This window comes from Buceros rhinoceros, unplaced genomic scaffold (genome assembly GCF_000710305.1).
Source record: "Buceros rhinoceros silvestris isolate BGI_N320 unplaced genomic scaffold, ASM71030v1 scaffold45992, whole genome shotgun sequence".
Lineage (NCBI taxonomy): Eukaryota > Metazoa > Chordata > Aves > Bucerotiformes > Bucerotidae > Buceros > Buceros rhinoceros.
The window spans coordinates 3078-16810 of NW_010400357.1; the positions used below are offsets into that span (position 1 = coordinate 3078).

At 36.2% G+C, this 13733-nt stretch overlaps 1 protein-coding gene across 1 annotated transcript in view; it reads left to right on the plus strand.

Moving 5' to 3' along the window:
* The window catches only part of LOC104489626 (titin-like), a gene marked incomplete at both ends in the record, with an annotated part of 16547 nt that extends 2855 nt beyond the window's left edge, over positions 1-13692 (plus strand). The window contains 15 exons of the mRNA XM_010131804.1: positions 166-408; positions 631-729; positions 984-1067; positions 5223-5327; positions 5847-5924; positions 6304-6357; positions 6547-6630; positions 10555-10605; positions 10686-11081; positions 11290-11565; positions 11798-12073; positions 12230-12369; positions 12845-12971; positions 13054-13317; positions 13426-13692. Coding sequence (XP_010130106.1) covers positions 166-408; positions 631-729; positions 984-1067; positions 5223-5327; positions 5847-5924; positions 6304-6357; positions 6547-6630; positions 10555-10605; positions 10686-11081; positions 11290-11565; positions 11798-12073; positions 12230-12369; positions 12845-12971; positions 13054-13317; positions 13426-13692 — 2544 coding nt within the window. The remainder of the gene's footprint in view (positions 1-165; positions 409-630; positions 730-983; positions 1068-5222; positions 5328-5846; positions 5925-6303; positions 6358-6546; positions 6631-10554; positions 10606-10685; positions 11082-11289; positions 11566-11797; positions 12074-12229; positions 12370-12844; positions 12972-13053; positions 13318-13425) is intronic.
* Between the last annotated feature and the right edge of the window lie 41 nt (positions 13693-13733).

The window sequence follows — 13733 nt, forward strand, 5'->3', positions numbered from 1 at the left end:
AGGTATACAGTGGTGTTCTGAAAGAGCCTGCTGTGCTCTTCGGGCTGCCCCTCTTTGCCACTCTGCTTTCTGTGGGGAGGGGTGAGAGTGGCATTTGGTCATGCTGTGTCTGTATATGCCTGACCTTTATTTTGGTCAAGTAAAAAGGGACTGATATCTTTAAAGTACCTGAGGTTGCTGAGAAAGAAGAGACAGAAGCGGAGGTGCCAGCGGTCATTCCCCCAAAGCCTGTGGTGGTGCCCAAGAAGCCTGTGGTTGAGCCCAAGAAGCCTGTGGCTGTGCCTGAAAAACCTGTGGCTATACCAAAGAAACCTGTGGCTGCGCCCAAGAAACCAGAGCCTGTGGCTGTCACAAAAACACCAGAGCCTGTGCCTGTCCTTAAAAAACATAAAGTTCCTTCAGTTAAAGGTATATGCATTGGTGACTGAGCTTCTCCTTCTTTCTGTTCTCTGAATACCCTTTCCTTTGTTTCACCGATGCATGCAGTGCTTGGGTATCTGAGTGAATAATCAGTCCCATTTTATTCCTTATGTTTTGAATTACTCTTTTTAGACATTTTGCTTTTCACTGTTTTTCATATATACGTATCTTGATGCTCACAAAAACGAAAATGTACTAATATCTTTAAAGAACCTGAAGTGCCAGAGAGAACTGTCCTAGAAGAGAAAGTGCCTTTTACAACACCTAAAAAGCCAGAATTTGAAAAACCGGAGCCTCTTCCAAGCAAAGGTATATGTTGCCAACTGGCATCTCCTAAGAAGGACTGTTTTGTATTCTTCTCTTTCCTTTCTTCATAGTTGTGATTATAAAATGTGTTAGTTGTATGTAGACTGCCTTGGAAAAGACTGTTCGGTGTAGTCTTTCATGGTTATGTCACTGTTACTCACTGTGATTTTCTGTGTGCTAAGTGTCTTTGTCTTTATTTATGTTTCATACGTACATTTATATAATCACAAATAAAAGGAAGTACTGTTTTTTTAAAGTGCCTGAGGTACCCAAGAAACCTGTCCCAGAGGAGAAAGTACCTGTTGCTGTTCCTAAAATACCTGAACCACTACCAAGTGAAGGTATATGTCATCATAGTTATTACTGTTAGGACAATCCTTTGTCCTAGTCTTCCAAACATAAGCTTAAAAAAAGATGTCCTTTTCTCCATATTGAAATATTTGTAAATTACTCACTTTGTATTTTAGATTATATCAGTCTATAGTTTAATCAGAGTCTATGTATCTATTATTACATCTGCATATTTGGAAGTAAATTGTCACTTTCAAAGTTAAATATTTTCAAGTGGCATGTGCTCCTACGCAGCATATTCCTAACAAGGGAATTATCTTAACAAAGGATTATTATCTTTTTCAGATAATAATCATTCCCCACTAAATTTGAGTCTCTTAAAACCTGGTATTTGTATTTCTGTTATAATCTTAAATTAATTGAGAGCACTCAAGTTTTTATTCTTATCAGTTACAATGACCAATCTACAAATTTAGTGTTTTATTTATATTGCATGCAAAAAAACACTGTCCTTCACACAACCCTGATTCATTCTTACATAGACAGAAAGTCGTTTTTCAAAAACATGCATTAGCTGCAGTGGTAACAGGTACTGAGTGATTACTTAGCCTAACACATATTTGTCTGTCTGTCGAAGTAGATTTCTTTTTAGTGATATCTACATAATTGTTCATGTGAAATAATCTTATCATTGGAAACTTACACCCGTTGTCAATATTCTCTAAAGAACATGAAATCATAAAGGATATTGAGCCTGAAGAAGCAGAAGAAATTCCAGCTGCAGAAGTAGAAGAAGCTTTACCAGTTAAAGGTATACGAACTACCTACCTAGAGGCTGCCAGACACCTTTCTTTCATTACTGTGAAATTGCTCTGTTGTTCTTTGCACATGTACCTGTGTGCTGGAGGTCTCTGTGTGATTCTTCCTCTGTTAGGTTTCGGAAATGACTTCTGATCTCTTAATTCTAAGTACAACATACTGATTACTTCAAATGCTTTTATCTTGTTTCTTGTCAACAAGAGTCTTCCCATCATTTGTTTTCCCATCTTTGTTCTCTTGTTATTAACGTGCTTCTTTAAGTCAGCTTGGATATTTTTAATACGTGCATGCTGCAAAGTAATAGCCAAAGGCTCTTTCATATACCAGTTTAATTCCATGGTATTTTTTCACTGGCTTCATTGGAAATGGAAAATGACCATCTTTACATTTGTACATTGCTCTTCACATAAATACTGTGGTAGTAAATTTATACTAAAACTACCCAATGTTATTTAAAGCACCGACACCTGAAAAGAAGATTCCTGAAAAGAGAAAACCACCACCACCCACTCCACCAAAAGAAGATATTAAATTGGCAAAAGAACTACTTAAAGGTATAATCATCTGAAACCACAATTAACACTTGGAACTCAAACATATAACCCTTTTAAATCATGCTGGTGAATCCTGAAAAGCATGCTTTTAAATATGTCACCTTGGTCTTCTTTTTTTTTTTTTCGTTCTTTTCTAATTTACTATCACTTTAATGGTGCACCTTACTAATGCTCAATCCCTTATGATTTCTTACCAGCATTATGCCAGGTCAGTTTACATGGGTTCTTTTCAATAGCTATGGAAAAAATCAATTTATTAAAAAAAATGTTAACCAAGTTAACACATCCTTCTATCCTTAACATAACTCTTCCATCTTTAACGTGTTCTTACAAATGAAAAGAATCCTCAGGAATAGTTTGCTGATGTTACTATATGAACATTGGTTTCAGATCAACTGTGCTTCCTATAGATCATCTGACTTCTTCTAAACCGTTAATCAGCCAGAATCTTAGCTTTGTAACTCTTGTCTTTCTATTACACCGATAGCATTAAACGGTTGTTTGGATTTTTTAGAAAGTTTTCTTTTTTTGGATCTAATGGTATGTTGCTAAATTCAAATAATTTTCTTTAAAGCTCCTGAATCGAGGAAGAAAGTTGTGACTGCAAAACCTGGTGAGACTCCAAAATTGGAACCCCCACCTGCTAAAGGTATCTAGCTAATATAAGAATCTTACTTAAATTAAGCCTCTTATCTCTTCTTCTTTTTAGTTTGTTCAGAAATATCGAAAAGCTCTCTAAGTTAGTTTATGTCCACTGCTCAACAGTGGACTCGTCTTAGATGTATATGTTCATGTTATATTTATGTCCAATTTAATCCCCCATCATGCAATTTATGAGATGCAAGGGACAGAATCACAGGAGATTTGAGAGAGTTTTTATGAGTTTTGTCACTTGTGTAGATGCTCACTTTGGTTATGTGTTCAGGGAGAAATTAAAAAATAATTTACTGCTTAAATATATATAGCATTGTTCAAATGCACTTACTTTATTATTTTCTTGAAATGTAACTTGGTTTTGTGAGAGGACACTTTCCAGAGACGGAGATGAATAACGATCTGAGCAAGCCAATTTACAAGTACTCCCTCATAATTTTCGTACTTACTGGAGCTTAAGACAAGCTAAGCAGTTAACATCTCTTCTCAATGCTGTTCCGTGTTTAGAAATTAAACTAACAGGTTCCTTATGAACATCATAGATAGGAAGTTCAGATGAATAGATGATATGTAACATAATCCTGTAATGAAAGAGGAGAAGATTAAGATGTTACTATTATAACTCTCTTTGAATACATAACCTTTCTAGTTTTGTCAAACCATATTTATGTTTTGCTGATTTGTATGAAAATTTCCTCTTACGCATAAACCTAGAAGACAAACGTATGCAAATAATATAGGAAGAAATATTAAAATTATTGACTTCAATCCCAGCAATTTTACCTTTGCTTTTAATATTCAGGAGTGGGCTTGTACTTGATTTGCGTTTGGAATAGTTTTTTCTTGGTTAGATCTTACTACTGTTATGAACCCATAATAAAATCTGGAATAATATTCTTTTAAGTGCCTGGACTTGTAAAGAAACCTCGCAGAATAATTCCTGAAGTTACTCCTCCACCAAAAGAAGAAGTTGTTTTGAAAAGAGGTATAGTAACAGCTCTATTCTAAAAAAAAACCGAAAACCAAACCCCCAAAAGCCCAGCATATTAGCACTCATTCAGTATATTCTCCCAAGTAACATTGATTTGTGTGTAGCATGGAAGAGTACATGAACAAAGTACTACCTAGAGGAAAATGTTTACAGTTGCAGGGATGAAGTGGGGATATCCTAAAAATCTGTCAGAACAAAGAGTCTGTGATGAAAACAGAGCAGAACACTGAAAATCTGGTTCCCTATAACTCTCTTCTTTTTCCTAATCTCGGTAAAGCCTATACTAGAGCTGACGGTCTTCCACTGTATTCAGCTTCTGGACCCCTAAATATTTTCCAGTGACAGTGTAAAGAAAGTTGAAGTCACATATGGAGCATCTGCATTCTCTTTTATGGTGTTCTGAGAAGCAATGAACAGATTGCAGAACCCCATGGTACTATTGGACATCTGTCCCCTTTCTTGCAAAGCCTGGAGCCTTCTGAACCACTTCATACTCCACCATTGCTTAGAAAAAAGGAAGCCATAATTCCAATTCTCTCTAAAATACCACAGCGGGATGATTCTCATGATGCTCATGTACTTTGCAGTCAACCTTCAAGTTTCAGACAGTGTACTAAAATATAGATACTCAGTTGTCCAGATGACAGCCTCATTAGATATCAAAGACAGATACCTGACAGGACATAAATAAATGAAAAAAGTAAAATGAAAAACAAGTATTATACAAATATGATCTCTCCAAATTTAACACTTGAAGGTTCAGTCTTGTTCTCTCACTGAAGTCAATAGCAGTCTAATCCGCAGTCCTGCATTTTGTCCCAGGGAATCATCTGTATACTGCAATTATTAATGCATAATTATGTATAGTAAGTCATCATTTAAATATTATAAAGAAACGTATGACAAAATATTATAAGAAATTTTATTCTATCATAGACAGTTAACATTGACATCTTTCAGAATGATCACTCTTAATAAAAGCAGCTTTTTGTTCTAGTTGACTATGTATTTTAAAAGGCTTTCAGAACAGTATCTTGAATAGTTACACAAAATCTTCCAGTTATATTGAACTATGTTTTACGTTCTTGTTTCTTCATGTTTGTTGATATATTTTCTAACTTTTGTCTTGTTCACCATCTTATTGTTTTACCTGTGCTTTAAAAACTGAAATTCCTTTTCTTTTAAAGTTCTTAAAAAGAAACCAGAAGAGGAAGAACCTAAACCAGAAAAAGAACCTAAACCAGAAGTTAAACCAGTACCTACACCAGTAGAAAAAATTAAGAAACCTGAAGGTACTACATTACGTTCATATCTCTCTGGTAAAGTGCAATTTAAAAAACAAAAGTCCCATTTTTAAGTAGTATTCTCTGAAATTCAGAATAAAAATGAGATTTTAAAAGATGGCTTGCATTAACCTACTTGTGTAAATTAAATCTGAAAGCACAACCAAATTTGACATCCACATTTGAGTCTGAATTCTGCATTTTGGGATTTTTTTTCTCAATCTTCACTGTGTATAGAAGAGAACTTTACAAATATTTTAAAATACTGGTAAAAATATAGCTCCAGAGAAACAGTTAATCTAAGCATTCTTTTAGTTAACATTTTGCAAATATTTGTCCTTTCGTCCATTCGGTATTTCTAATTTATTCAAATCTCTCTCTTAAAAATATGTATTCATAAACCCTATGAATATCTAACACTGTTCATGTCTAAAAAGAATGAAAACTCTTAAATACATTTGAGATAATTGTATTTGGGAATTCAAGGTGTTTCAATATATCTTACAAAATAAAAATAATATTTTAAAGTCCCGGAAGTTCCTAAGAAGAAAACTGAGATACCTGTCATAAAAAAAGAGGAGAAACATGTGCCTGAACTGCCAAAAGGTACAGACATGTGGTGCTCTTTTTTCCTTATTGCAGCAACTAAACTATATTCATTGCTGAATGTCATGCTGTATTAACCTCATGCATTACTATCATCCAGTCCGCCCATGACTATTGTGTCATAATTCAAAGCTTAGTATTCTTCTGGATTTCTTGTTGTCTTTAATTCTTCAGTGCTTGAAAAATTAATCTTTTTTCCATCTTGCTTTATAAGACTTCATCTCAAGTTAATTTCTTGCTTTCTGGCTAAATAAAATATAAGACAATTAATTCTGTCTTCAATTAACTCTCTCTGTATTCTTGCTTCTAACTAAAGTTCAATGCGATTACAAAAAAATATATATTAATCTGTTTGTAACTGTTGTGTTTGAAATGCCAGAACCTAAGCAAGCAGCTATCCCACTTCCTGGGCCCGAACCTAAACCTGCAGTAGGTAAGAATTCTTTAGTTGTGAATACCAGTGCAGCCTTTCTTATGAGTCTAGAATTTTAAAAGGACATTAAGCAAACATCTTTAGTATTACTGACACTGGAACTTTCAGACAGTCTACAGAACATTTTAAAGAAAATAGTACTTAAAACAAAATTATTTATTAAAAGAAATTTAAATTCTTTTCCTACAGCTCTAAAATCTCCAAAACCAGCAGCAGAACCAGCACCAGCTGTTACTACGCCAGTGACAGTCCCAGTGGTTGGAAAGAAAGCAGGTATTTATGTTTATTCCATGCAATTTATAACATTTTTGTCTCTGAGATACCCAGTATCTTCCGGATAAAGAAAATGAAGAGCTGTACAATCATATAACATATTCATTACAGATTTGAGGTCCTGTTCAGGGATCTTGTTATTCTAGATACTGTCACCCAATCTAAAAGACAAGTGTCTCTGATATACTGCAGAGACGAATCTGTGCTCTTGTTTCTGGATGGTGATATGTACGCCTTTATTCATTGTCGTGCTATGAAATTTGTGTATTCTGTTGATTCCTTGGTGTTGTTTATGTCCTGATGCATATCTTGTGAATTGGACCTTGTATTTTCTGTATAGCGAAAGAAGGGTTACATGTTTCTAAACAATTCTTGTGTTGTTTGGTCTTCTGCTTTTAATTTGCTATTGAAGTCCTGAAGAAAAGTGGCAATGGTATTGAAGAACCAGCACAATGCTACTTTCATTTGATAGACTTAGGGCCATACCCTGCTGTGAAAAAAGAACTGTGAAGAGTCCAATTCCTCTGAAGCACTCTGAGCCTGAGGTCCATTGGTAGAGCTAACGTGCATGCTATTTGCCTATTGTTCAAAGGGCCTCCTGTTACAACAGAGCTCAGAACTTGTGTGCTTGAGAAGCCTAATCATGAATGTCTCAGGGCCATTGACTTCATGATGTAGACAGGCCTGCAGTGGCCCAGCTAACCTATTTTATATAGGTGGCCAGATACATCTTAGAAAGCTATAATTTTCTGCTACTTTTAACCTGGATTGGCTTTAAATTGGCTAACTAGTGGGACAATGCTCTGCACCATAACAGGGGGGTTTACTTAGGTCTTCTGTAATGTTTGTGTGTGTCATTCTTATCCTTCTTTTATTTTGTGATTGTGTTGTAAGTTTTCTGTTGTTGTAAGTTTTCTGTTGTGTGAAGAGAAAGTGTTCTATGTTCATTTTATTTCAGGTATAGCTGGAAAATTTGTCTTAAAATATATTGTTCCTGATGCTTATTCTTAAGGATTTTAACTCTCTAAATTACCTGTGAAACCTTTGTAGCTGCAGAAAACCCTGATGCACCATCTGTACTAAAGCATAGAGGTAAAATGCCCCCAGTGAAAGAAGAAAAGCCTGAGTCAATTCTGTTAAAGAAGATTTTGGTTGAGAAACACTTGCATGTAAAAGAGAGAATGAGTCCTGAGGAGACAGTTCTGGACATTCAGAGAGTAGAGCCACTTGAGTTTAAATTCTCACTGGAAACAGCTGATGGAATACTGAAGCCAGAAGGAGATGAGCAGGAGAAAGTGGCTCTTGAAGGAGAGCCTGAAGAAGAGGAGTCAGAAATGACACCTACAGTTTCAAGAAAGTCTACCCTTACAGGTGAGAAAACAGAAGTTGCAATAGATCACATTACTTATGCAAAGGACGAACCACCACTGACTGATGAGGAATTGAAATTCAGTACTATAGCATCTGAACATGCAGAAAGAGATTCTGGAGAAGAAAAAGAGGATGACATTAAATTGATTGTTCATAGGGAAGGTGCTGTAGAGAATGTCCCTGACAAGTTCAGCATTCTTCAAAGGAACAAAAGAAAGGTTCCTGTGCATGAAAAAGAAGAGGAAATTGTGTCAACCTATATACGTAGTCATACACCCAGACAGCCATATGAGCCCAGGGACTCCTTAGGAAAAGAGAGAAAATCAAAAGTCAGTTTGCAAGCTGAAGAATTTCCCATTAAGGATAAAAATTCATTTGTAAAGGATATCGCAGGGGCAGGAAGAGCTGAAACTCCTTTGTTTAAAATTGAAGAAGAGAGAGGAGGTTTTGCTCTAGAGAAATCTGAAGTTCCCCTTGGAGAATCCATGAAGGAGCATGGGATACAAAGTAATACTCAATGGATGAAGAAATCTGATACCACAACAACTGAAATTCCTATAGATAAGATTCTTAATAAAGAAGCAAAGAAAATGGAAATTATTCAAGATGGTGATGAGAATATAGGCTTCAAATCAGCAGAACTACATTCCTTAGTCCTGTATGAGGAGACTGAACCAGCACTGAGAAAAGATATTGACTTAGAATATCCCACTGAAGATAAGGAGGTTCCCAGAGAAAAAGTTTACATAGGCCTTAAACCATCTGTTCTTAAGCCAGAAGTAGTGGAAAGCAAAGCAAAATATTCTGCAGAGGAAGGAGAAGTTCATTATGAGGAGGGTTCAGGACAGTTGTTGGCTGAGAAAGCACTCTTAGCTGATAAAAAAACAGGCAAAAAGATTATACTAGAGAAGGGAGAGAAAACTACCTTCAGCACCCACTTAAAAAAAGGCAATATTAGACAGTCAAATGCACCTGAAAAGCTGACTGCGGAAAAAGAAGAATTTGATACAGTGATTACAGGAAAAGGAATGGAAGGTGATGTTTTCATGAGAGAACGAGGAAAGGGAGGCAAAGGTGAAATAGTTGACAGATCTGAGTCAGTAAAGGAAGTTCCTATTCAGCCACCAGGAATTCAAAATAAAAAACAGTTTCAAGAAGTTCATACTATTCAGTGTGAAGATAAAGAAACTCTAGCTCCCAAAAGCAGCAAAGATAAAACCGAAGAAAAATCTTTGACTGTGGAAGAAGTGGAGCTTTCGGGAAAAGAACTTGGGGTGCCGGGAAACACATCAGATGAAAAAACATCAGCTAAACATGGCACTGGAAAAAGCACATCTGTTACCGTGAAAAAAGAGAAGGAAAAGCTTTCAGACAAAATACCATCAAGCAAAAGAATACCTGCAAATGGAGAAGTTACTTACTCCTCAAGCACAGATAAGAATTTAACTCCCAAGAAAGCAGGAAGAGGGAAAGAATACCAGAAATCAGGACATGATCATGTGATTGAGCAGGTCAGTAGTCTTTTGAGTGAGAACAGGAATTTGGATGCACCTGGAGAATCACGTGAAGTTCTGGATGTTCCTGCAAAGTCTCATGCAAAGCGAGGTGAGGAAGACTGCTACCAAACTCTTCCACAAGTACTTGTACTACTTGCTTCAGGAGAATATCATTTGCCATTGTAATGTTTGGTTTTGTCCTTTATCACGGTTCACATTTCCATCTAGTCTGTCATCTGGCTGTATTGGCATTCAGTTTCTTGTGACGTGTTTGTCTTACCCATCTGTACATACATATGTGTGATCAATGTTCATTATTCTAGTCTCATAAGACTGTATAAATCATGTGTACCATTATCTTTTCAGAAAAACTCACACATTTTTTCCAGAATTCATTTTTCCAACCACTGCAATAAAACCTGTCCTGTATTTCATTCATATCATTCTCCCATTAAGAGTATCTTTTATATTTCCTTCCACAAAGTGATGATGAGAAGCAGCATAACATGGGAAATATTTTCAAAATTATGAGATGATTCATCACAATTTGGTTAACTAACAGAACATCCCTCACTTGTAAGAGTATCACATTGTCCTGAAACCTACTGAATTTATACAACTTAAATCTTTGTTGTCTTTATTAGTAAAAGTTTTTCTAAAAAAACCCCCATATAATTTGTAGTGGGTGCTTAAGCTATTTTGGTTGACAGGTGGGTATTGTTCAAGGGCCTAATTGTGAGTGAAGTGTCAGGGAATGGCAGAATTTTACAAATTAATGAGCAGAACAAAAAAATGAGGAAATAGGAGCTCCCAAGCTGCCTTTCACTCCTCACTGCTTAATATGTGTCTTTCCCATGCTTCAAGATATTCAACTTATCATTGAGATACAGACAGTTTAAGATATATAAATATAGACATATGTTTATAATTTCCTCCCATTCTGTATATATGTGACTAGAGAAAGAGAAAATCTGATTTGTAAAAGACATGTTTGTCTTAATTTTAGTATGTATGTTTATTTAACTACATTCCTAATAATATTGCTGTTCTACTTCAGAGGCCAAGCCACCAAAAGAAGAAACTCCAAAGGGTATCAGTCCAGTCAAAGGTAGGATACTACAAGTCAATACCTACAAGCAAAAGCAATAAATCAGGATTAGTTTGTTCATTTCTGAATCTGAATTGCAGCCAAGAAGACACCTTCACCAGCAGATGCAGAAAGAAGGAAACTCAGGCCAGGCAGTGGTGGTGAAAAACCTCCTGAAGAGCCTCCATTCACTTACCAACTCAAGGCTGTACCACTGAAGTTTGTCAAGGAGATGAAGGATATAGTGTTAACAGAAGCTGAATCTGTTGGGTCTTCAGCAATCTTTGAAGTCCTTATTTCGCCATCCACTGCGATTACCAGCTGGATGAAAGATGGAAGTAACATCCGAGAGAGCCCAAAACACAGGTTTATTGCTGATGGCAAAGATAGGAAGCTGCATATTATTGATGTCCAGCTGTCGGATGCCGGTGAATATACTTGTGTGTTACGACTGGGGAACAAAGAGAAGACCTCTACAGCCAAACTCATTGTTGAAGGTATTCCTTGTTTCTAGTTTATTAATCATTTAAAGGTTAGCTACTCCTCAAGCTACAATTACTGCTACTTTGCAAATTTATAGTGGTTGGTAGATGCATCCTTCTGTTTCCATCAATCACTGCACATGTTGATTTAATATGTAAGGCATTTCTGCATCACACCTTCTGTATAGAAATGAGACAAATCAGAACATTGTGTTTCCCACAGAACTCCCAGTGCGGTTTGTGAAAACTCTTGAAGAAGAAGTCACTGTGGTTAAAGGCCAGCCACTGTACTTGACATGTGAGCTTAATAAAGAAAGAAATGTAGTCTGGAGGAAGGATGGAAAAATCCTCAAAGACAAGCCTGGGAAATTTGCTCTGGGCATTATTGGTTTGTCGCATTCCCTTACAATCACTGATTCAGATGATGATGATACTGGCACTTACACTGTTACCGTGGAAGACTCTGAGCTCTCATGCTCATCTTGTGTCAAGGTAGTAGGTAAGCAATCAAAATCGTGTTCTCCTTTCTCTGTAGGACATTTGGGCTGTTTTAAAATTAGGGAAGTTTTTTTCTCATAGTATTAAAATATAAATGGACAGGTCAGATTTTTACAGCTATTAACAGCTTGTTGTAATACAAAATCTGATAGTTCTATTTTGTCTCTTTCTGACCCATCTATTTGTGGTAAAAGTCGCTAAACTGTATTTTTATGTAACTTTTCGTCATGCAGAAGTGATAAGAGACTGGTTAGTAAAACCCATAAGAGATCAGCATGTGAAACCAAAAGGAACAGCTACTTTCACTTGTGACATTGTCAAGGATACACCAAACATTAAATGGTTTAAAGGAGATGAGGAAATACCTCCTGAACCAAATGACAAAACAGAAATATTGAAAGAAGGAAATAAAATTTTCCTGAAAATCAAGAATGCTGGCCCTGCTGATGTTGGGGAATATTCAGTGGAAATTGAAGGTCGCAGATACCCAGCTAAACTGACCCTTGGTGGTAAGGAAGCTTTTATTTGAATTATGATTAATCAGATCATACATAGACCAATGTTCAAAACCCTCTAAACACACAAACAGAAAAGATAACCTGAAATATTTTAAAGCTCTATCAAAACTTGACCTAATTGTAGATGTGTTCATTTACGCACTCTAGAACGTGAAGTTGCACTTCTGAAGCCATTAGAGGATGTTACAGTTTATGAGAAAGAAACAGCAAGCTTTGATACAGAAATATCTGAGGATGATATTCCTGGAGAATGGAAGCTGAAAGGAGAAATCCTGAGACCCTCACCTGTAAGCATCCTTGAATTTTACAGTACAGTTTGTTTAAATTAAACACTGAGCAGGTTACTTTGAGTTCTTATGGCAAGATCTTTGCAGGTCTGGCATTTCTACTCAGGGCAGGATGTAGAAAGGCTAAGCATTATGGTGATTAAAAAACACTAGTTGTCTAAGTAGGAATTATATGCTATAAAAGCTGAGTTTTGAAGGGCATTATTTTCTTGAAGAATTATGGCACATTATTCAGACAATAATAAAAATATTCTCCATACATTGCTAGGAATGATGCTGATGTTTTAAAGAAGTGTGGAATTCTGAACTCCCATTTTTTATTATTGAGTATAAGGGTTAGCTTTCCTTGAAAGGCAATTCCAGTCTTTCTATCTGACTCTTTACTGTGTATAAAATGTTTATAGAATCCCTTTATTAAAAATACCTGGCAGTAATTCCTTGGCATTGTATTTACCAAAGTCTGTCATCTCTCCAGACATGTGAAATCAAAGCTGAAGGCGGAAAACGCTTCCTAACCTTGCACAAAGTCAAGTTAGAGCAAGCTGGTGAAGTCCTTTACCAGGCACTTAATGCAGTTACTGCAGCTATCCTGACAGTGAAAGGTACAGTACACCATGGCACATATCAACTTATGCGGAGTTCACCTGGAGCACGTTACAAATGATGTGTCTGTTTTGCTTCCAGAAATTGAACTGGACTTTGCTGTGCCCCTAAAAGATGTTACTGTCCCTGAGAGGCGTCAAGCAAGGTTTGAATGTGTCCTTACCAGAGAAGCCAATGTTATATGGTCTAAGGGCACTGATATTCTCAAGATAGGAGAAAAATTTGACATCATTGCAGATGGAAAGAAGCATATTCTTGTAATCAACGATTCTCAATTTGATGATGAGGGAGAATACACTGCTGAAGTTGATGGCAAGAAGAGCACAGCGAGACTGTTTGTTGAAGGCAAGTATCTTCTAATGGAAAGAAAAAACAATTAAAAATGGATAAAGAATGTATCTTTTAGAACCATTTTAGCCATTTTCTGATGGTATTCATGTCTCTGCATTACAGGTGTGAGGCTGAAGTTCATCTCACCTCTACAGGATCAAACAGTGAAAGAAGGAGAAACAGCTCACTTTCAGTTTGAGCTTTCTCATGAAGACATGCTAGTGAAATGGTATAAAAATGACAAGAGACTCCACACGAGCAGAACAGTTTTTATTACTTCAGAAGGGAAAGTTCATAAACTAGAAATGAGAGAAGTAACACTTGACGATATCTCCGAAATAAAGGCCGTAGTCAAGGACTTGAGCACACAAGCAAACCTCAAAGTCTTAGGTAATTACATAAATAATTTAAAATATTCTATATAATATGTT